General features: G+C 44.0%; 1 protein-coding gene across 7 annotated transcripts in view; it reads right to left on the minus strand.

Moving 5' to 3' along the window:
* KALRN (kalirin RhoGEF kinase) overlaps positions 1–24605 on the minus strand; it is a 732870-nt gene that overhangs the window by 40256 nt on the left and 668009 nt on the right. For 3 of the 7 annotated variants that reach the window (XM_054043354.1, XM_054043355.1, XM_054043353.1), the window contains exons 45-48: positions 24241–24426; positions 20499–20670; positions 17449–17687; positions 13090–16546 (exon numbers count right to left, since the gene is read on the minus strand). In XM_054043354.1, the coding sequence (XP_053899329.1) occupies positions 16295–16546; positions 17449–17687; positions 20499–20670; positions 24241–24426 (849 nt within the window). In that variant the 3' untranslated portion in view covers positions 13090–16294. The other 4 variants (XM_054043358.1, XM_054043359.1, XM_054043357.1 and 1 more) reach the window with 4 other exon arrangements.

A 24605-nucleotide genomic window follows, 5' to 3' on the forward strand; every position in this document is an offset into this window, starting at 1 on the left:
TGCGGGGCCCTCTTAGGCGCGGGGACCACTTCAGCCGAATTGGCCTAAAGCTGGCCCTGATCCCAGGGGCAAGGCCAGGGAGTTGGGGCTCTAGTCTGAAGATTTATGGAGATGTGGCCAGGAACCCTTCACTGTACATTGCTTCATCTTGGCAAAGCCTTAGGGCCATGCTTGCAGGAGTTTAAATGTAAACACTGCCAGTACTAATATCTACTTTACCTGCCACTCCCCTCCGACGGGAATGGCTGGGGTACCTCAGCTAAGAGACCAACAGCAGAAAAAAGATCTAGTTAGAGTCTATGTAATTTAAGTAGGAAACTAAGCAAAGATGTGAAAATAGGAGTAAGATACTCAGCCAGGTGAATGCCCATAAAGATCCAAGCTGCTTACATTTTAATCTGCATCCTAAATACAGTGTCAGTGGGGCTCCTAAAAATCAGACTGGCAACGTGATATTAAGATGACCAGAGCATTTATCCAACACTCTGTTCTGCTGAGCCTAGCACAGTTTCATAAATGACAAAGAGAAGCATTAATAGTGGACCTCATATACATAACCAGGCTGAGGGTGGTTTGACACACAAACTATGTAAACTGTATTTACAGATTAGAATGTTATTGAACAGAATTATTAGGGTGGAAGCATCTCTTAGCAATGACTGATGGCCAATAAACTGGGTTTCTGTTTTGTTTCAATTCAGCCACATAAAGTGGTCATGCATCCATTGCCAAATGCCCGATAAACCAGTGAGCAAAGTAGAAACTGAAATAGGATTCAGGTGGAACAGGAAACTATAAAAATTGATAGAAGGGCAGATTACATTTCCTTATAATTAAACTATGTAGGCGCATGTAGCTAGCAAAGAAAAGTGGCCCCCAAGGGACACAGCAAGCAAAGGAAACAATTTGACAAGAGTTTATTGGCTTCCTGAGATGGTCAGGGAATGGCATGCTAGTCTTGATTTTTTTTTTTTTTTTTTTTTTTTTTTTAAACTTTCCATAACACCCGCCTGAAACTGATTCAGTGAATATCATGACCTAGTATGGAGAATGCTGCCGCGAGGTCTAACGAGACTAAAGGGTGACAGAAGCTGCACCTGCTGCCATTAGTGAACTATTACATACCCTTACACGCGCTGTCTACACCCTACACTCTGAATCCTCACTGGAATTTTCCAAATTGAACAAAATGAATGAGATGAATATGCAGTCAACTCTTCTCATTTTTCTCCAGGAGCTCTGATAATGAGCACAGGGCCAAAAATGTCAGTGCTTATGCAAGCAAGCGTCTTTAGACGATGGGACTGACCAGGCTTCTTAATTATCCTGGATATAAGCTGCCAAACTCCCACTCCCAACTCCAGTGACATCTCTCCCTTTAGCCAAGCATTACAAAAGCCTATGACAGCACCTAATAAGATATTGGACAACAGTTATTCACCTGTTTTGCAACTAAAATCAGGTTAAGGTACAAGGCTGCCTGCGGTATGAATACTTTGCACAGTAGCTGGCATATTTGCAGCAGTAAGGCAGTCCATTCTCTGCAACGTGCCTTTGAACATCCTGAGATCCTAGCAAGTGCTTATATTTTTTGTCTGCACAAGCCCTGTACGCTTCTTTGTAGTTTGCTGGTGTGAAAGAAAGTCAAAATGCCTCATTTCTTTTCCAGAAAGCTCAACAGCTTTCAGGTGGCTTGTCCATTTATTCAAGGATTTGATTCCCCTCCTGAAGAACACTTCATTATGTACTGTGAACTGTAAAGCTCTCCTAGGAGGATGGCTATAGGATCTCATGCAGCACTCACATAACTACTGTGCAGAAGGGTCAATCAGAAGCTCAAATCCGTACAACCCAACATTCCAGTACTATAGTAATGAACTTTGCCAGTCATCTTTTTCAAACTGATTACAAAGTCAGAATGTAAAAGCCTTCATAATAGGAGTCATTCTTCATTTCAACAGTAGAGGGCAAGTTTTACTCTAGGACAGGCAGGCCAGTGTTTGCAAACTATTCACTGTTCTCTTCCTTGTCCAACAGATTAAAAAGAAAAACAAACACTATAATTTGCAAATGAGGGTTGCAGAATCCAGTGTCAACATGTTTCTTGTTTCTTTATTTTTAATTTAAGAAAAATGTATTCATGATCCTTGGAAAAGCAAAAGATTTAAGTAGGATTCCTTCATAATCATTACTAGCTTTTGGGGGGGGGGGGGGGGGGGAGAAAACAAAAAACAAAAAAATTAATCCACAGCAAAACCAGAACTCCTCTGATCAAAGCAGAGCTAATGTTTCCTTATGACACTTTCAAAAATCTCCCAAAAGGCTGTCACTTGTTATGAAGAAAAGCACTGACACAGTATTAAAAGATTGAAGACACCATCATAGCAAAACTGGCACGGTCACAGTGAATGTCTGATTTAAAAAAAAAGCTGACCTGAAAGATGCTTGGGCAATTGAACCAAGATCCCTAGACATTATCCCCTGGGTAGAGGGGCTGGACTCATAGGCTCTAACTACTCAAGAAGCCACAGGAAATCTTTGACTTTTTCCTAGGGCATCCATCACTGCATGCAGTATCTACCCAACTTGATGGTCTTATTGCCAGGACCCAACAAAATGTAGCTTTAGATCAGGCCTTCTGACTTGAGGAGGTACATTCGTTTGACAATGGGAAGGAGCATGACAAGGATTTGCTTTGTTAACTTAAATGACAGTTTTCAAGGACTGTCCATGAAAACTATAAAGACTTGTCAGTCATGTTCTTTCCCCTATTGTTCAAAGCACAAGTGTTGGATGTGAATAGCGTCCATACGATTCAAAGGAAACCATCAGTCTCAAGGGGTGTGTGTCTGCCCATTGGTGTGCAATGAATAGGCATGCGGACAAAGGGATATATCCCTTTCCTAATGGTAGGTTACATTCTCCCATCACATTGCTAACAGGTGAACACGCACAGCTCTTATTTGATGAAACAATAATACCAAGTGTCTACAGTTGTTCCACAATGGGGAACTAGAGGGGGAAGAGTATACAACATCACAGAATACACTTCCTATTCAAAGTATTGTTAAATGAGCAATGTTAATATTATGGGTAAGGAGTTCTACAGGGTCAGCGTATCACTGTTTAGATCAAAGGGAACAGAATAATGAAGCTAGAGATATTTAAAGGGTTAATCTCAAACCTTGTGTGCCCTAAATTTGCTCTCATAATACATATATATTAGTTGCAAAGTCTATGCAAATTTCCCCACTAGCCCACACAAAAGCAAATGCTTCCAATGCTCCCGGTTTTTTTGTTTTTGTTGTTAGTTTTTTAAACTTTGCCTCTGTTAACAGACTTGAAAATTGAAAGCCACATAAGATCTGGCTAACACTGCTAAAGTGGCTGGACAGGTGCTGTGAATGACTCAATCCTCCTGTGCTGGGAGTTCAAGGCAACAATATTTCAAAATTGCTCAAAAGGATTTTACATATTGCTTTCCAAGTGCCAAGCCTGGCACAGCAATTCTACTAATTCACAATCCTCACAGAAAGGTGGACCACTATCAGCATTTGACAGATGGTGCAGAGAGATGAAGTGACTCGCCCAAGGTTATAATAGTAGCCACTGACTCCTTCCCTGCAGTGATATGGATCACGTGTAACCCTAATCAAATGACTGGAGCCACACTAAACCAGAGGCATTTACACCATGAAATAAACAGTGCGGTGGCAGAGGGCCCCCATAGACAGGGCCCCCCCCAAAATGCAGGACAAATCTCACCTGACAACCTGCCCCGGAGTCCCGGCCGGTGGCAAAGCAGGGCTCAGACAGGCAGGCTGCCTGCATTCCATGGCCCCACGCTGCTCCTGGAAGTGGCTGGCTGCTGGCATGTGGGTCCGCGTGCTGCCCCCACCCGAAGCAGCGCACAGAGACCCAGTGCCCCCTCCCTTTCCCCCCCCCCCAAGGGGTGTGCAGACACATACCAGCAGCAGCGCAGCAGGGCTAAGGCGGCTCCCTGCCTGTGCTGCCTCCCTTCCTCCATGCCGCTCCTGTAAGCGAGCAGCATGTCCCTGGGGGGGGGGGGGGGGGGAAGGTCTCTGCATTGCTCCCACCCTGAGCGCCAACTCCGCAGCTCCCATTGGTCTGGAACTGTGTCCAATGGGAGCTGTGGGGGCGGTGCTTGCACACAACAGTGCGCAGACACCCCCGCCTAGGAGCTGTTACCAGAGGGGTGTGCTGGTCGCTTTGGGAGCCACGTGCCCAGGGTAAGTGCCGTCCCCCTGACCCCTCCCACATCCTAACCCCGTGCCCCAGCCCACAGCCTGCACCTAGCACCCCAAGTCCCTACCAGAGCCCAACCCCTGCACTCCAACCCCCTGCCCCAATCAAGGTACCTCACTTTATTTTCATTTACTTCCTATTACTTATAGTATAGTAGGAGGAGAAAGAAAAAAAAAAAAAAAAAAAAGAAAACTCAGGGGAAATGAGAGAATGTTCTTTTTCTTGGCTGGGTCCCAACAGGGAGGGGGACCAAAAATGAAGCTGCTCGCAGCCCCACTAACTCTAAACCAACCACTGCTATAAAGATCGGCCTCTTACCAGCATTCCTATGTGTAAGATTTTTATTTGAAAGGCCACACACTAGCAGAGCCAGGTTTAGAATTTGTGACTTCCTGATTCCTAACTCTGTGTTCATGCTTCCCGGCCATCTTGTCGTCAGAGAAACTATTTACTTTGCTAACAGTTAGTGAGGTGTACTATAAAAATCTGAACAAAAGCAGAGATGCTAAGGCTCATCTTAGTTATGCAAATACTTTCTGAGGTGTCTAGATCATGTCTCTCTGGCCGAGTGAAATCCCCCAGCTTCTAGAAATGGTAACAAGAGAAGAGAGGATATGGCTGTATTTCTGCCAAGTCTAAATGAGAACCAATTAGTGATCCCATTCCCCTCCTGCACCCAAGCAGTCTTGCATAGGGTTTGAGATGAGTTATAAAAAGCTCTTGTGGTCCTGCTTACGTACTTTTCTTAGCCCCGAGTGTAGCTCTTCTGAGCAGTGCAACACTATAGCTACCCTACATTTTCAGAACGATGGCTGCAGTAGCATTGTCAGTGGAGTTTCCACAAAAGAAGAAGAAAACCAATCAGGTCGCAAGAGGACTGCCTTTTCATTTCCTAAACATCTCTCTTCACAAGGAGATTAGATGGGCCTTTTCCTCTCGATGGCACTGGGGTGAGTCTGGCCCAAATGGGCAGTGGTTTGGTAAGCAACTCAGAAGGATTTATTGGACTCTGTCCTCTCATTGTCTCAGGTGTCCACTCCACCAAAACAATTCTCCCACTTGGGAGCCTTGGTGACAGATGAGACCAAGACATGAATGAGCTTGGAGATTGAGACTCTCACACTGAGATGGTCCCTCCATATTAGGGTTTAGCGGCCAGGATGGTGGAGGAAGAAGACGGCTATACAAGAAGCAAGGCAATCCTATGGACAAGAGACTTCATGCACCCCCTCTTCCCTATACCCATGATCTAGAAACTAGTCTCAGGGAAAGAGTGGATTTAAGAAAACCTTTATATTCTGGTTTGTATTGCCATATAGCAGTGTTTAATTTACTGGCAGCTAAGATTGCCAATCTTGGTTGGACTATTCCTGGAGGTTTCAATCACACGATCTTTAATTAAAGATTAATCTTTCATTCCTGGAGACTCCAGGACAATCCTGGAGGGTTGGCAACCCTACTGGCAACCTAGAGCCGGTTGTCCTTGCTCTGCTTCTCCTAGGTTGTTTTTGTGAGATGGTATTTTAAGGGCCTGGCTCAGCACCAAACAGTTTTGCTCTTGCATAGATCTGAATTTATTACAGGCTAATGAGACCTTTGTGAATTAGAGAGCGAGTAATAGTATTTTTAGCTACAGGAAATTAATGGCAAGCTGGGAAGTACAGGGGATTGGGCCTCCAGGTGCAACCAAGTCACATGTTGCAGACAGACAATTTACTGTATAACCACCACCTGCCCCCCAGAGCAGGGAGTAGAACACAGGTCTGCAAACTATGGCCCATGGGCCGGATCTGACCCATAGGATTGTCCCCCAGGGCACCACAGGCCCCTTGCCGCTTTCAGCAGCGGCTGGCCCAATGTCCCTGTGGCTCCCGGGCCCTTGCCTCCAGGCACCGCCCTCCACAACCCCCATTGGCTGGGAATGGGGAATTGCGGCCAATGGGAACTTCGGGGGAGCACACACAGACCCCGCCGCCCTCCCCTCCCCTCAGGGGCTGCAGCACTTCTGGAAGCAGCGCAGGGCCAGGGCCAGGGCCAGGGCGCCTGCCCTGGTGCATGCTGCTGACACCCCGGAGACCGAACCCCTCCTGCACCCCATCCCCCAACTCCCTGCCCTAAGCCCCCTGCCTGCACTGTGCACCCCTCCTGTACCCTAACTCCCTGCCCTGAGCCCCCTCCTACACCCCAACCCCCTTCCCTGCCCCAATCCCTTGCCGAGCCCCTTCCTGCACACCGCCCCCCTCCCACACACCGCACTGCCTCTCACACCCTGGCCCTGCATACAATTTCCCCATCCAGATGTGGCCCTCAGCCCAAGAAGTTTGCCCACCCCTGGAGTAGAACCTTAGGCTCTCTCCTCTAGACACCCAGACATTACTTGAGCTAAGGGAGAACACCTTGTGTGGCAGGAAGGGTATGGTCCTTGTGACAGGGCATACAAACCCCACACCAGTAACCCCTTCTTTAATAGCTACTCTGCCTCCACAGCCCCACCCCACCATACCAGCAAAGCATGCCTGGCTTGGAGGAGGAACTCAGAAGGGGAGCAGGCCAGTTTAGCAGTCTGCAGAGGAGCTGACCTACATTCTGAGCTCCTGGGAAGGAGCTTTGAGGCCTGAGCCCTGACTGCAGTGTGACCCAACTCAAAAGGCAATGGGAGACTTGGGAGGTGTAGAAGGTCTGAGAATCTTATTTCTACTTAAGGTGATGTCGTCTTCACTTTACTTATGGGAACAGAGGGGATGGTAGGAACTGATGCAGGGAGGCAGGAGTATAGCACTTTGGCAGCGCAGGATGTAGCTATCTACACTGGGGCCTTGATTCGAACCCTGTAGGAAGGGTGGGGCCATGTTCCCCTACCAACCCCTAAAGGGTGCCAAAGGAAGAAGTGGACCCCTGATATGGGGAGTCTAGGGGACAGAAGGCCCTGAAGGACAAGATCTCAATCCAGGGGAAGACCCAGCGACCCTTACCTAACCCAGAGGGCTACCCCCTTGTTGGACATCATATACCCTGAAAGGCATGACCTGAGTGGACGGCTGATTCACAGAAAGGCCAGATCACTGTGGTATCAGCAGTTGTCAGCAGGGCCACCAGGAGAGAAGAGGATCTGCCACACCCCACCAGCCCACTGGGGGTATCTGTGGTAAGTGAGCCCTTTCATTGTTGGTGGACAGTGCAGGCCACTCATCCCAACTTTGCTAAAAGCATTTGGGTAGACAATGCCAGGTGGGGCTACTGGAAAGATGGACGTGGAGAAACTGTTCAAATGGCTGACATAACCGGCAGGAGCAGGCTATGCAACGACGGGAATGACAACACCAGCTGTTGCAACAGATGGCTGCCTAGCAAGCAGCAACAAGCAGCCCTCCAGTTACAACAGCAGCAGCTTGGAAGAGAACTGGCTGCACAGCAACAGGGGCAACAGCAGTACCTTGTCTAACAGACATTGGATGCTCACATTGTTGTGGCCTCTGAGGACTAATTCCCTCCCAGGAACCCCAAGCTCATCTTCACTCCCCACGATCCCAGTGAAACTCAACAATGAGACCAGAGGAAGACTACCAGGTTTTTCTAGTTACGTTTGAATGAGTGGTGACAGCTGCCTCTCACACCGGGCCATTTTGCTGGCCCCATAATTTAAGGGATCCATCTCAAGCTGCCTACAGGGGACTCAACTCAGTGGCCACACAGGATTATTTGCGAGTCAAGGCTGCCATTTTGTATTAGGTTGTATGCAATATCCAAATATCAGCATCACTTTTGCAAAGAAATTTATCCACAGGGTGGCCCTGCCCCAGGTGGTATCCCAGAAGTTAAGGGACCACTGTTGGTACTGGCTACAGCCCAAGAAAGGTGGCGGAGCTAGTCTTAGTAGAACAATTCACCCAGATACTGACCTTTGACCTTTAAGAAGATCTCCAACCTGAGCAAAAGCCCTGATATAACATTTAGTTGAGTCTTTATCCTCTGTATTTTCAGCTCTACCTGGACAAATCCACTTGACCTACCACTACACAACTACTGAATAAGAACAGATACAAGAGACCCCTTTCTTGGAAAAATATGAGAAGCTGTCAGAAGGAATTACAAGCAATATTAGACATGAGTGGAGAAGTGCCATTGTGCTGGTACCAAAACCAGATGGCACGATATGCTTCTATATTAACTTTAGAAAGGTTAATGCAATATCAAAATTTGATGCATACCAAATGCCCAGGATGGACAAGCTACTGGAATGCCTCATAACAGCTAAATATATCACCACCCTGGATTTGACAAAAGGGTATTGGTAGAGCCCTTTGACACCTATGTTCTGGGGAGGTGGGGGGGGGGGAAGGAGGGAGACAGCCTTTACCACTCTGTTCAGCCTTTACCAGTTCCACACCACACTATTTGGCCTCCATGGGGTAGCAGTGACATTTGAACAAGTACTTTATGGACCAAGTACTTCGACCACATGGACAGTACACAGCAGCACCTCAATATCATCTATTGGCAGAACTGGGGCAACGCCATATGACAGGTCACTGCCATGCTGCAGGCCCTCAAAGATGTAGGACTCACGGTGAACCTGGCTAAATGCAAGATGGGGAAATAAGAGGTCATGTATCTGGGCTATACTGTAGGGACAGGCCAATTGCAGCCGTTAGTCACAAAGATACAAGCCTTAATGCCCTGCTCCAGACAACATGAAGCAGGTGCAATGCTTCTTGGGATTGGTAGGGTATTATAAGCAATTTGTTTTAGAATTCACCCTAATTGCAGCCCCCGCTCATGGACCTTATCAAGGACAGTTGTCCCCAAAAGATTATCTGGTCAGAAGTCTGTGATGCAACAGATCACCTCTACTAAGAATGGTACTCCTTAACCTGGATTTTTCAAAACCCTTAATCATGCCAGCAGACGCTTCAGAAGCAGGAGTCTGAGCAGTTAGGCAGAGAAGAATGCCCAGTCCTCTGCATAAAAGTCAAAAGAGGTTTCCCCCAGGAAGAAATTTATTCAGTCATTGGAAGGAGGCTTGGCTGTGAAGTGGGCTATGGCTGCCTCCAAAAATAGTATCTAAGGGAACATTTATTTAAGTGACTGATCAAGCTCCATGAAAGACACCAATCCTCCAAGAGTGCTACAACCATACAACTTTGAGGTATTCCACCAAAGGTGGAGCAGCCCAGCAAAATGCATATTCTCCTCCTTCCCCGTGAAGAGGGTCAAGAACCATTTGTTGAGGACAGTACCCTGGGCCCTGTTTTGATGGGGGAAGGTATGTGACAAGGCAAACAAACAACAGTAAAGGAAGGGGTTAAGCAGCTGCTCTGGGCCCAGGCAGTCCCATGCTGCCACACCTGCAAAGTGTGCCTGGCTTGAAGCAGGCGGTCAAAAGGGGAGCAAGCCAGCTCAGGTAGCAGACCACAGAGGTCAACAGGCCTACATTCTGAGCTCCTGAGGCTTGACTGTAGTGTGGCTAAACTCAAAAGGGAAGAGGATTGGGAGTTGAAGATTTGAGATCTTCACTTTACTTGTTGGAACAGTGATCTAGGGAGGAGCTGTATAGCACTTTGGCAGTGCATGACATAGCTACCTACACTGAGCCCTGGATTAGAACCCAGTGGAGGGGGGGGGGGAGCAGGTTCCTTTAACTCCTCAGGGGTCCACTTCTGCCTTTGGAACCCCTTACATGGGGAGTCTATAGAAGAAAAAACCCTGAAACCTGAATGAGAAGACCCTGAGACCTCAACCCAGGGGTAGACCTAGAGGGCTATGCTCACTGGTGGACTTTACAAGCCCAAAAGGGGCAGACACAAAATGCGTGACCTAGCTGGAAGGCTGACACAGAAAGGCCAGATCATTACAGGATCTGGGCAGCTGTAAACAGGGAAGCCAGGAGAGAAGAGGCCCTGTCATGCCCCACCTGGCCACTGGGTAGCACCTGGGCTTAGTGAGCCCCATCACCATCTCCTGTCCTTTCTCTGGGCCTGTTAAGAACTTTACCTTCCCAGAGTGTATTACGTTAGCAGGTTGAACCATTTCGTGGAAATAGTCCAATTTCACTGAAGTTCTGATGAAACACAGGCAGGGTTACCTCTGAAGCCTGCTTAGTTTCCTGCCAACCTGCTTGTCCACCCACCTCCTCAGCAGTTTGGTATACAGCTGAAATCCATACTTGTCTTGTCAACAGTTAGTGTTGTGTGTTTTTTCTTGCCCCTAAACTAACCCTCACAGCATCTGTGATAGGTAATGTTTGTACAGCTCTTAAAATGTAAAACACATACTATTAAAGTGCAATTTAACCTGAATGATAACTACTGTATAGCTTTAGACTACTTTTGAAACCATACAAGTAAAGATTTTCTTTAGGCTACATTCCTCCAATAAGTATCTGTTTGATGAAGCCACTTTAATGAAAATAGAGTTCCTGGTCAGGTGAGGGGACAGATTTGACCAGACCGGTCTCAATTTCTCTCAGATTCTTACCTTTTCCTTCATACAAAAGGAACAGAATGGCCTAATGGAAAATATACTTGATTGGAGGCCAGATATTGGAGTTCTAATCCTGGCTTTCCCAGCGACATGCTGCCACATACTGGGCAAATCACATGTCTGCCTCCTTACCTGGTCTTGTCTATTTTGACTGTAAACTCTTTGGGGGCAGGGACAGTCTCCTGGAAGGTTTGTATAGTTCTTGATACGTTGGGGCTGTTCATCTGTATGACAGCAACAGCTATATCTTAAGGTCTAGAGTTCTTAAACTCCGGGTTGATTTTCCTCTGACATGGGTGTGCATCAGGGATATTGCCACTCAAGTTAATGGAGTTACATTAGAATAAAACTAGTGTAAGGACATCAAATGAGGTCTGCTTATCAACCTAAGTCTTCCCTGAAATAAAGGCCAGTTTAGTGCAGTTAGTTTTAGCACTGCCGTCTAACAGACGTGCACCATTTAGACTTCCACGCAACTGTAGCTTCCTGTTTAAAAAAAGCCTACTTGCTGCAAGAAAGACCAAATTTAATCTTAACTTTTAAATGTTGCTCCAGCACTTAAAAACAATACTTAAGTATCAATCTAGTCTGTCAGTACAATAGCATAGGCTAGTGTTAGAAATCACTATGGCCAAGCTAGAGCAGTTCAACCTAAAACCCACCATTGAGTAGTATAAAATGGAAATAGAGCAGCACTTATCGACAATTGTGTCTGACCCTTTCAGTCAGAGAGGTCTCACCTGAGGAAATCTAAATCAGAGGCATCTTCAAGAGAAACCAAATAAGCCTCCAGGCCAGTAGTCTCACATGGCTTACCACGTCCTTTTCCTCCCAACATTTGCCCAAACTCCAAGTAGGTTCTCAACGAAACAGAGCTGGCAGTTTGTGTACGTTAAATTCAGTGTAAGTGTATATCCATGTAGTGTATGGACACAAGCATTTAAAAAATCCCCAAAAGAATGGTACATATTCTCTGGAAAAAAAATATCACAATGGTTGTTTCTACCTCCATGCTAGTATTGGGGTCAAGGTCATCACACTCTGATTCCTCGGAGCTGTTGGTCTCCTTGTTTGGCAGCATGAAGAGGAAGAAAGAAGAGAAAGGTTAGAACAGATTGGTTAGACTGTGTGAGCAGCAGCAGACTTGCTAGCAGCATGGAAATGTGTACTGGTAAAGGAAATGCTTTAAAAAACAGAAAGTCAGCATAGGTAGCAACATGCTTTTGCAAATGGAGAGGTAACCATCTTGCGACAGTTGTCTAGGTAATAAAAAATAGCAAAGGACGCAATAGAATGAAGAGTTTGTCTACCAAGTTATATCAGCTACTTTGGGTCTGGATTCTTTGCTACCTTACATCTTCTGTAGCCATTTTATCTCTGTGCAAACCTGGGTTTTGTTTGTTGCATAACATTTTACTATGAGAATTTGCTTGTCCTTGTTGGGAGAAACAAGCCCCATATAGGTGCTGAGGAGGCTCCTTTATCATCTTTTACAGGTATTTGTGCTCTGAATTGGAAAATAGTCATGGAACCATAGCAGAAGATTGATCTTAAGCCATTAGTTCATCTTTCCCATACTAAAATACATTCTCCTACCATTCCCCACCCCCATACACACCAGGATCTAGGCTGGTCCCCCCTCTTAATATGGGACAAGGGAGTGGGGGAGGACACTCCCCCAAACACTTGGCTGTGACCCCAAAGTTGAAAACCCCATTAGCTTAAGACAGAAGATGAAATCCTGGCCATATTGGAGTGAGTGGCAAAACTCCTATGGATTTCAGTGGTGCCAGGATTTCACTCAGTAGCTTTCACACAGGCTGTTGCCTCACTATCTGGTATGATGGAGCTCCAAGTTTAGCCAGGGTAAAGTGAGCAGAAAAAACCAAAACCCACTCCCGCCCACATTTTGCATTTCATCCATTGTGCACATGTATTTAATCTTATCAATATTTTATATAAATGAGAAATACTTACTTGCAGTTCCGATGACAGGAAAAACAAAAAACACACACAAACAAAAACCCACCAACACAAAGGCTGCATTTTATTTTGCATGCAAAATCCTGTTAGCATGGGAACTACAAAAAAATTATAGATATAAACAAAAATCAAAACACGTCACCCCCCACCTCTCCTGAGAGAGGATGGCAGAGGGGGTGAGGAGGATGGGAAGCAGGAGAGTGGCCCACAGCTTTGGATGGCCTTACTCACTTTAACAGAGACTTTGTTGCCCAGAATATCCTTGGATTTACGTGGCCCATTGGATTCATTTTTGCCACTGCTCTCCTTTTCCGCCCGCTTTCTCATGCGCAGGGTATGCCATGAACATGACTTCCTGTTGTACCAAAAAATGCACCAATCAAACGGCAGATCATGGCAGGGAAGGAAGGATGTGGAAAGGGGACCAGCAGCCACATTTGTGAGTACTGCAATTCCCTAGAAAGTGAAAGCCACCAGGAATGCATCTATTTCAGTTTCAGCATTAACATTTATTTGAAAACAATTTCAATAGTTCTACCAGCAGATGATGCGCCACATTTGCTGTTTTAATACATTTAGTAGAAAGCCAGTTCCCTAGATAAATAGGGAACTGGGCTGTGTCAACTTCAGCTAATCTGTCATCAGGCTTCAGGGACTTCAGTAAGAAACATTTGCGACAAATGCAAGCGCTAAAAACGTCAATTCAATTTAAATCTTGTCAATTCAAGCAGTGAAACTGATGCAAATGTGATGGGAATGGGTCTTAATGGACTGATTTGATACAACAAGTACAAGAGTTCAGAAGTTCAAGGTGGATCCTTGAGTGTTGCTAAGACCATGAAAAGCTAAAAAACCAAGTAGTAACTAGGTCATTAGATTTCCAAGAGAAGTTGTTTCCCAGAACTACAAGCTTTGCTATATTTCTTGGGGCCAAGAAGTTCCTGTTCGTTTAACATGGTTGCATTTTGTCAATCCAATTGTCTGACAGTAATCAAATCTATAATTTGTTGACTAAACAGAGCACAGAATTAGTAATTTCCATGTCCAACCCCTATTTACTGTCCCCATGACCTATCCTTTGAAGAAAAAAAAAAGTCATGTCACCCTTTAAGAAAAAGGCTATGGAGACAAGAGAAAAATCACAGATCAGAACAGACATCAAATTAAGAAAAAAAAAAATCAGTTTAAAAATGGATTTAATTTACTTTCACAGCAGAAAGTTTACCACTTGCAGGGTTTGTGTTTATTTTTTTAATATTCACCTAAAGCAGCAAGTTCTCAAGAACAGCAGTGGAATGAGCTGGGACCCAGGTCAGAAGCATTCTGCTACATCTGCCCACCTTTAAGGCATGCAAATTTGATTTGCATGTTTGAAGCCAATGTTTGGCTCATGTCACATCTACAGTACCTTGACATTTTATAAAGAAAGTTGCATGTAATCCAACGATAACCTGTGATGCCAATCAAATATATGACATGTTAGGATCTTAAACTCCAGAAACAGTAGACATTCTGTATTCCAATTCTAAAGTGTTTGTGTTCATTATGCTTTAGCATCCGATTAGAATGGTACAGTAGGTCACATCAAGATTAAAACGATAGACCTCTAACAGCTGTACACACCAGCACAAGACTAAACTGGTTTATGTTAACTGAAACTAGATCCACAACCAGTTTTAGAGTGTCCACACTACAGCAACACAAACAAGGTCACCTGCACTGTGTCTTTGAGAACTAGTTATGGGCATTCACATTGGGCACCAGAAAGGAGCATCATTATATAAACTGCTCACATCTGTAAAATTTGGCTGAAAAATCTTATGACAATATTCTTGCATGTGATATTTTGGCACCTCTAGGTGAGATTCAAATTGGATATGCAAAGCAATGTGGAGTTATCCAAACACTGCAGAACTCACAGAACTCAAGTTTAAGTTTTCTGTGAAGATAGGGATTAGTCAGTGGTGGGTTGATAGGTTTCTCTCCCCTTACCTCCAACTGGCTGAACTATCACCAGATCAAAACAGAGTAAGGGTGTGAACACTGTACCGTTATTGCTTTAGCGTGATTTATAGACAGACTAGTCAGACTAAGTCATTCCACCCCACTTTTAAATCCCATACTACATGGTAGCATGAGAGAGCTGTAGACCACACCCACAGTTGGCCATGTGTTTTATAGGACACACATTAGAGTGTTCAGGCTAGCAACTATTTTTCTAGAGTATGAAGAGAATATTTGTGAGATATAAATCTCAAAAAGGAAGAAAAAAGGTGCAACATGTGCTTCATTCACTACAGTTTTGGTTTAGTTTCTTTGCAGAAATCATTGCAGAGTATGACTGCACTGGAAGCTTCGATTTGACATTATTTATTGGGAAATCTAATGCTGTTGACAACTATAACAGCACCCAATTCCACACCAGTGCTGGAGAAGAATGCCATCAAGTCTCTAGCTACCGGAGAGATGCTAAATGATTCCTTAGCTTTAGTATATATTTCATACATGTTTTGACCAGGAGCATTGATCCTGTAGAACAATACAGGTAAACCCAATATCACGTGACACCTAACACTGAGCAGATTTTTTTTTTTTTTTTAAAAAGGCTTCGCCCCCCCACTTCAAATCTACACCTTGAGGCACTCATGTGAGAAGATTTAGCATCCATCATGCTAATAAATTTTAGATATTAAAAAAAAACAGGTATTACTAAACAGGGTTGTACCTTCTGCATTTAATACCAAAAAACCACTTTCTTGCATTTAGTCATTTCAGATTGACAAATTTCTAAAAATCAGAAAAAAATATTCACACATTTGTTAAATAAGCAACAAAACATTGTAACAAAAAAACAAAAGGGTCAAACTAGTCCTTTTTAACCTCATTAAAACATGCTCATGGTGAAAATTTATTTTACATATTTAAAATAGTACATTTAAAATTATTAGTTACATTACAGGTACAATGATGAACATTGCGACTATCCATTATATTGCACAACCTGACTTCATCAATATGGGTTTCTTTAAATAGTGCAAAATACTTTATACAGGAATGTACTTAGAAGGGGGTCTTGCCAACAAAAAATATTTTACAAAAGTTACCGTGAACAGAAAAATGTCAAAATAAAAGATACAAGCTGTACAAAGAAATTGCCATAGACAACAAAAATCTCTCCTCCTTGAGAAGCAGGCCTCAGTCCATCACAAGGCCTGATTTTTTGCTAGAAGCTGTTATAACCAATATATATATATTAGTAACTTAATACAACATAAATACAAGTCCAGTCCAATCAGGTCCATGTTGGTGTAAAATGGATCAACGTAAAACATGCCTTTAAACTGTCTATGGTTTTAAATTCTTTACAAAGTATAAACAAAAAACCACAAACAAAAATAACCAAAACCCGAACTATCCAACATGGATGCCCCATGCTGTGGATTGAGCATTCAAAGTTTGTTCCAATGGCACTGTAGATAAAAAAAATCAGCAGGAATTCCCTACCATTTTTTTTGTTTTTTCCTCAAAAATCCACACACTGCTCCCAGGGAAGCCAACATGGCACTTACTTGATGCTTCCGTCGCTATTATCTGTAGTGGATTTAGTGAGGGGAGCCAAGATATTGCCTGGAATCCATCCTTCAGCAGCTGGGGAGTGGTCGTTCGCAGGCTGGTACACCAGGAACATATTTTGCTGGTTGATGGCAAGGATTTGAACCACCTCGCCCTGATTCACGCAGATCTCATTCTCCTTCAGTGCATAGTAATCTTTGATTACCACCATGGAAGAGGTCCCATTGCACCCTCCCAAGTCACTCTGTGAAGGGGACAACAGAAATTGTTAGAAAGTGTGTGTTGCTGGGGAATAGGTGAGTTACCTCTTTTAGGAGCAGCCAGGACAAAGTTTTCAGACTCGTAAAGAAAGGGTGGTGGTGGTGGTGTTAAAAATCCTTAAACAACTAAATTTACATCAGAAGAAAAATCTATAATTAAGAGTTTGAAGTTATCTAGTAATCCAAATACCCTGGGAATTAAAGCCAAAGTCCTGTTTCATATCATAATTCGCATTTGGTTCAATGGGAATGTTGTTCTAGGAGTTCTAAAAAAAGACTTATTTGCATTTTATTGTAGCAAAACAATTGTATACCAGGATGTGGGGAAAAGAGCAGTGAAAGCTGATGTCTGAATAGGAAAACAACACACAATGGCAGGTACACATTACACAGTAATTGGACTTGCAACAACAGCTTTCGGTCCCTGTCAAGGCTGCATTTGAATCAGTGGCGATTTGGTGGCCTATGTGAACTGAGTTCATGGTCTCAGCTCTGTTTGCAATAGTAAACAAAGAGAAAACCCTATCTCCACACCTGGCACTGATTAGCCTCAGAGAGGACAGCACAGAGCTGATCTCCAAGTCAGGGTGCTGGGCATATTGTTCTAAGATTGAGGTGGAAGGTTTCATGGCAGCTGCCTGTGCTGTAAACAGGGAAATTCAGTCACCAGGGTTGTGAAAACTCCACTTTCATGAGTCTTAAGTTTGCTTACAGTTGTTTGTAAGTGTTAAGTTCTACACATCTTTGATCTTTAAACCACCTATTCTGTTGTGCCACTGGTTTGGCAAGCTGGTTTCTACTGACCTGATTAGTTCATAATTTCGTGGATATTCCAGGATACAAAGAAAGCTAGGCTTGAGTATAATGATGAGCAGAGATAAAGTACCTTGCTTTGTTCATATTTGTCCCCAGGCTGGTGGTGTTCATACCCTGCACTGCCATTGGAGGTAGATATCTTCAGGGGTGGCAGAGATGGGTTACGGCTTGTAGCCTTTGAAGGCTTCTCAGACCCTACTGGAACAGAAGAATAAGGTCTGCTGTTGGGCTGAGACACCCTACTAGCTTGTGGCCTCATTACTGCAGAGGTACTCTCTTTGCGTTGATACTCTATGGGCGACTGTAGTGCTGCAGGAGAGGAAGAGAATTAGGTGTACCGCTGCTTGTGACACAGTGTAACCTGACGTGCAGTACATTACTTGCATGAGGTCATTTCAATAAATGGATATTGCTTTCAAAGTAAGCCCAAGGGATACTCAACTGCATCATACATGGAAGAGCACATTTACATTTAGATATCTTGAGACCACCTCACAGTACAGTATATAATGATTCAACACAAGGCTCCTCTTACTGCTATGATGGAGTTGCTTGTCTAATGCTACAGCATGCTGAAAACTTAACCCTTCAACAGAAAAACACATTCACATTTTATTTCAAGCAGCACATATATCAGAATGATTCAATGTTCCCTTATAGGTACAAATGACAAAACTTAAGTATGTGGTGTGTATTTATTCAAGTACTTGACACCCAGGCCGCTAAGAGTTACTGGCCCCCGTTATACTCAGAAAACCGCCTACTCGCATAACCCACTTGTATGGACAAGAAACCATGGCTACCAAATTATCACCAAATGTAGTTTACTCTGGACCTGGTTACATCTTTGTGTAGAACCACAGAATTAGAAGTGACTGCAAGGGTCATCTAGTCTCACCCCCTGCCAAAGTGCAGGATTTGTATATGGTCTATAACTATTTTGGTGTAGGGCAGTTCCTGGAAGCTATTAACTAGGCACTTGGTGTTGATGGCATCAGAATGTTAACCTCAGTTCGTCATTCATCTCCAGAAGATGCCCTGTACCAAGGTTATAAGAAACCCAAACTAGTGAGTCTGGGAGCAGGAGAAAGTGTTTGCCTGTGGAGAGATTTGAAAGGAAAGGGTAGGAAATAGGGGTGTATATTTGAGCTGGTGTGGAGCAGAGGAGAATGGGGTTTTCTGAGGTGGTGGGGAGAAAGGTTGGGTTGGCAGGTTTGAGGATAGGAGTCAATGATAAATGAAGGTGTAGGTGGGGAACCCGTCAGATTAGAGGTAGTTTGGAGGTTGAGAAGTGGAACTGGAGAAATGTAAAGAGGTTGCAGTTTTCTCAGCCTCTTTCATTGTAAAGTATCCCTGTTTTTCATTCCCCTTCTCCCTTCAGAAGGGAAGAGGGCACCCTTTTTCTTCTGACTTCATCACCCCTCCCCCCAAATAGGGTCTTTTCCACTTGAAGAGTTGATCAGCCTACAGGAGCTGATTAGATACAAGTTGTCAGAGAACCTCTTGAGCACCACATAGTAGTATTAGGCACCAGGTATCACTGTGAGCTGGTCAAAGGTTAGGGGCAGACTTTGAGCTTGCAAATCTTTCTATACGGACTGCCATTATTCAGAAGAAGAGGGAAGAGAGGAAGAGTCACCAGGATCAAAGACTAGAAATCCTTACGTGTATGGATTTGGTGTTTGTGTGTCATGCAGCTTCAATGGCTCTGGACAGATCATTGACAGAGAATCAGTACTCTGTACATTGGTCAGATTGTAAACTAAATGGAATGCGAGAGACTAATTCAGCAATGAGAAAATGCAAGAAAGTGTCACAGATCAAATTAATCCAATCAAGAAATCACAACAGAAGCATCCCTCCTAACACTGAGGAGATGGAAAAAACCTCACAAGGGATAGACACGGACTCCAGCATTTTTACTAAAAATAGGGGAGGGGAGAAAGGAAGGAATAATTTAATTCCAAAAATAAGTCTCAGATATCTTCCTTTCCTCTGCACACACTTTACATTTGAGAGAGAGACCGACCAGTTTCTGCAGCCGCTCTCTGCATTAGTTTGACTGAATTGATGGTGAGCTGACCTTTGGAGTGGCTGCAGTCCAAAAGGGGAACCAGACCCATATAGAAGTAGAGATTAGACAATTCAGCTAACCAAACCCTTCAGGTGCCAGATGCATGCAATGCTCTGCACTCTCCCAGGAGCACAGCATCAAATGTTTAGGACATTCAGATTTCTGAGGCAAATTTTGGTTTTACAAACACCTTTGAGTGGACACTATTCTAAGCTCTTGTTTCAGAGCCTGACAGCCTCTCCATATTAGGGGTGCAAGCTGAAGGCCAGGCTACCATTCTGGAGTGAGTGGATTCTGATTATGGCCTCTGAGTGCTACTATATTTACAATGTTGAGTGCAGTTAACAGGCATCAGGAGACATGACCTTGAAAAAGCAAGGAAGTTTTGTGAGGCTTTCACCACAGATGATATGTCCCAGCACTGTGCTGCTGGGGGGGGGGGGGGGGGGGGGGCAGAAGAGGAGAAGAGAGGGATTTGGCTCCCTGGGATAAAACCTGCCTCTGAACCTGACTAATGCACTGTATCAACCATATACTTTAGCAGGAAGTCAAGTGCTGCCAGAGTCAGACCCTACTAGCCACAGTTGTTCCTGGGCCAGCCAAGAATTCCACGGAACCATTAACACAGCATGGAGCTGTATAAACTTTTCTGGACAATTTAAAAGGTCTGAGGATTATGGTGGCATTAGATGCTTTCTCCCATACCCCTACACTGGTCACCTAGATTCTCCCCATCACAATGCAGTCCCTGAACTAGGTAGAGAGAGCACTGCATGCGGTGGTACAATACAAGCACATGAGTCTTTCCTCTGCAAGAAAAAGGGAAGATCAATATATTAAGAATCCCTCTATATGTGACTCTCAGGGGATGTGGCCTGGCCTTGGGCCAACAACTGCTTAAAGATGGGCAGCCTGGATTAAGCTTTCTGTTCGAGATTTTTCCTTATGAACCTGAAGGTGATCAGTGTTTTTCAGCAGAAGACAACATTTGAACATTGTAGATTCTGGTTAATGCAGAAGACACTGTACAGAGATAGACTACGTACCATTTAGGAAGTCTCTCTGTGTGTCCAGAACCTGATTGATGTCCTGTATCCAAGCTTGCTGAATTTCAGGATTGGCAGCCTGTAAAATGACTCGTTCTGAAGTTTCCCGGCTCATAAGAGCAAATTTACAGGGATCATCATCCACTATTTCTTCAATGATTAGATAGTTCATCTGCAAGAAGCCCAAAGAAGCATGGGTTACATTGGAGAAGGCTCAGCAGCATTCAAAGATAAACGACTGTACTAATTTCCTGAACAAAATTAGCTTAAAATTATCATTTGATTACAATCAGGAGAACAAAATGCCAATGTGCTTGAAGTTTCAGATAATGTCTAATGAAGGTCTAGCATCCTACAGTCTAGTGAAGGTCTAGCATTCTATAGGCAGATTTTTCAGGTTTAAGTCTCATGACTCAATAGCTATCCAAGATCTCTCAACATCCATCTGCATTGTCTTGAGTTACAACTTCCTTTGAAAAAGTAATGTGATCATGGCTGATGGGTCAAAAATAAGCAGAACCTGAAAGTGACATTAATAAAAATTCATCCTAAGAGTCGAAACCCTCCTGCCTCCCAAAAATCCTACCATCCCTCTAATACAGTGGTTCCTAAACTGGGGTTTGTGAAATGTTACAGGGGGTTCTCTGAGGAAAAAATTCCCTAATGGTGGACAGAGCTGTCCCTAGGGACCCTGGGCAGCACGGGGCCAGCAGCCTGGAGCCCCTGGACTTACAAGAGCTAAGCAGATCAAAGCGAGCTTATCTATCGCACGGAGGAGATTTAAACTTCAAGACTCCTTATAAGAAATGGAAAGGGAGGTGGATATATTTTGCTGTTTTTAAAATTAAATAGGTAGCTAGTATTGTTTTTAAAATTATGAAGAACAAGTTTAAACTTTGTTGTAACGTGCGTTGTTTGCCTGGACCGCTCAAGACCTGAATGCTTGTGTAGGAGGAACTCTGAGTTGGCTTCTTAAATACCTTCATGCTGCTTCACATCTCATACTCCTTGTTGAAACATAGGAGCCTTGTCTTATAACAAGCTTATTCAAAGTGATACAAGCTACGAAAGTGAGATCTTGGAAGTGTTGCTGTTTTCATAATGTAATAAATACTGGAATGAGAAGTAATAAATAATAGTGTGTAATAAGCATGTCATAAAAACAAAATTTTCAAGATCACTGCTTTTATAAATTTATACTCAAGTAAAGGAGAAAATCCCTGGAAATATTCATTTTTAGGAGGGGGTTCACGAGACTTGACATTTTAGTGAAAAGGGTTCATGGGTTGTTAAAGTTTGGGAACCACTGCTCTAATACAAGAGTTGACAGCAATGTTTACATCAATTTCTCTCCCCTGAGGGGAGTAATGGGAACTCAGCCATTAGTAACTTAAAATTGGACTGTGTACAGAGTTATACTAAAAGGAATAATTCTCCACTGATGATCCAGTGGTATTTTTCCTCTGATTATTCTACCACTTAAGTCACTTGCTGTGCAATGACTCCATTAGGCTATGATCCTGCAAACACTTTATGTGCCTATCTTTGACTTCATTGTGACTATTTGCATGTTTAAGATAAGCATGCAAGTCATTGCAGGATTGCGTCCTTCATCCAGGATACCGGTGGGCCTGTTAAACATTTCAAGTGTCTGTGAAACATGATGTGAACATGCATGAATGATTAAAGAACAACTCTCCCCCCACCCCCAACCACCACTTCTGATCGGTCAGCTTTAGCCATTCTTGCAAGCAGGCCCACTACTGTTTTACTTTACATCCCACAAAATGAAGGAGGGAGGGGATGGACGGTGCACCATCCAGCTAATGTATTTCCAATATGCATATCAGAGAGGTGTTGAGCATCCATGTACAACATGTGTGAACCAGCTCAAAGTGATGTCATCTCATTTTCAGTTCCCCAAGTACATCAGAACTGCCTATCAACTGAATGGGGAAGAAATTCTGCAAATTAACTCAGTTTAAAAAGAAACCCACCACCACAGCAGCAAGCAGAAGAACATCACACTCCACATCATTTTAAGGGCATGTCTTCACTACAACAGTTAGCTTGAATTTACGCTGCTCGATCTAGGCTAGCTCAAGTGAGGGCTGCTCCACACTGGGAATTTACATTGAATAGCTACATGTCAGGGGTGTGGAAAATCCACACCACTGAGAGATGGAGCTATGTCACCTAATCCCCAGTGCAGACAGCATTTGGTTGATAGAAGAATTTGTCTGTTGACCCAGCTACTGCTTCTTGGGGAGGTGGATTACCTATGTGGATAGGAGAAGCCCAGGTAGGGTCTAGGCAGTGTTGCCAGCTGCCAGCCAATCGGCAAAAGTGGTGATCAAACCACAAAACCACCTCAAGCGACAGAGTGATTGTATTAGCAGAGTGTTAGAACACACCAGCATCTAATCAAAAAACAAACAGCTACAGCCTCACTGAGTCTGAGTAGCACTCAAGCTTCAATTTACTCCCCTGATGGGCTGGCTAGTTGAAGCTTAAAGCACCACTTAACTCAAATTGGAGAGCTGTGCGTGAACAGTAGTTGGGTTGGGGCAAAAATGGAGTTATAGCTCAAGCTAACAATGTACCAAAGGCATGCCCTGAAGTGCAGTTTACCTGGAAGCTATCAGATAGCCCTAGGCCAAATCTGCTTCTTTTGGTATCTTCAACATACAACGCAAGAATTGCTCTTTGTAGAGAACCTACATTTTCTAGAATCAGCTATTGAGAAGTCAACTTCCCTATTTCTTAATCTAGATGCAGGGGTTAATTCTTGTCACTTGGTGTCTTTCTCCCCCCTTTTACTCCCCATTGGAAGGGGGAAGGCAGGAAGTGATTTTAAAATTAAATGGATTTAAAGACATCAGGATTTACAACTGTTCTTGAGATTTACAGTTTAGTGTTATTGGTTTTTGTGTTCTTACAAATATTTCCACCTTGAATAGTCTCTCTTGCAACACTAAGTAGGCTAATAAAGTAATACCAAAGATTAAGGGCCCCCAATTCAGGAAAGCATCCCTATTAGAGTTAAGCATGTGCTTAAGTTCTGAATTGGGATCCAAGATCATTTTGGTTCGGTTTCCCCTCCTCCACTCCTAGTGGAAGGAAAATTAGCAAGCCCCTTCTGCTGCTATCATTAGTTCTTCAATAGACCCAATTCTTAGGCTAGGTCTACACTACCCGCCTGAATTGGCGGGTAGAAATCATTCTCGGGATTCGAATTATCGCGTCTCGTCGGGACGCGACAAATCTATCCCCAAATCGACGCTCTTACTCCACCAGCGGAAGTGGGAGTAAGCGCCGTTGACGGGGAGCCGCGGAGGTCGATTTTGCCACCGTCCTCACAGCAGGGTAAGTCGGCTCCGATACGTCGAATTCAGCTATGCTATTCGCGTAGCTGAATTTGCATATCTTAAATCGACCCCACCCCTGTAGTGAAGACCTGCCCTTATTCATGCAAAGCTCCAGGCAATAGATGTTAACTGTTCAGACCCGCCCTTTGCTGCATATCTTTAAAGTCAGCTACTGAATTGTGCAGGGGCAAATTTACAGTTGTTGTCCTTATACTATCTTTGGTCCATATTACTGAAAATTAGTGGTAACACTCTGCAGACTAAGGTCTATATATGGCACTTGAGGACTGGTATGCCTAAAAGTCAGTCCAGAGCATAGAAAAGTCATGGTTAAGTAGCAAACGCTTATCAAATAGGACTTTCCCATTTCTTACCTTTATACTTCTCTTAAACATGTAGCCTGGTGTTAAAGAGCCTTTCCTAAGAAGTTCACTAAAGATGACTATTTGCTCAAAGAGGAAGACCCTGCGCTCCTTTGGCCGAGACAGCCCTCCAGAATCCTGCTCAGTTACATAGAACGTATCCTGCTGCAGCAGCTTTCCTTGAGCAGTCAGCTTGCCCTGAGAAATAGAGAAATTGCCAACTTAAACACACATATGGGTAAGAGCTGATCTGCTGGTGTTCACGTGTTCTGGGGTGTCCAAGGAGCACTGAATTCTCAAAGGCAGAATGCCTCTGGACTGGACACTAAAGTCTTAGCACTCTGAGTGAACTCTTGTCAAGGAAGGCAAACACGGCT

This window comes from Malaclemys terrapin, chromosome 11, assembly GCF_027887155.1.
Source record: "Malaclemys terrapin pileata isolate rMalTer1 chromosome 11, rMalTer1.hap1, whole genome shotgun sequence".
NCBI classification, from domain to species: domain Eukaryota; kingdom Metazoa; phylum Chordata; order Testudines; family Emydidae; genus Malaclemys; species Malaclemys terrapin.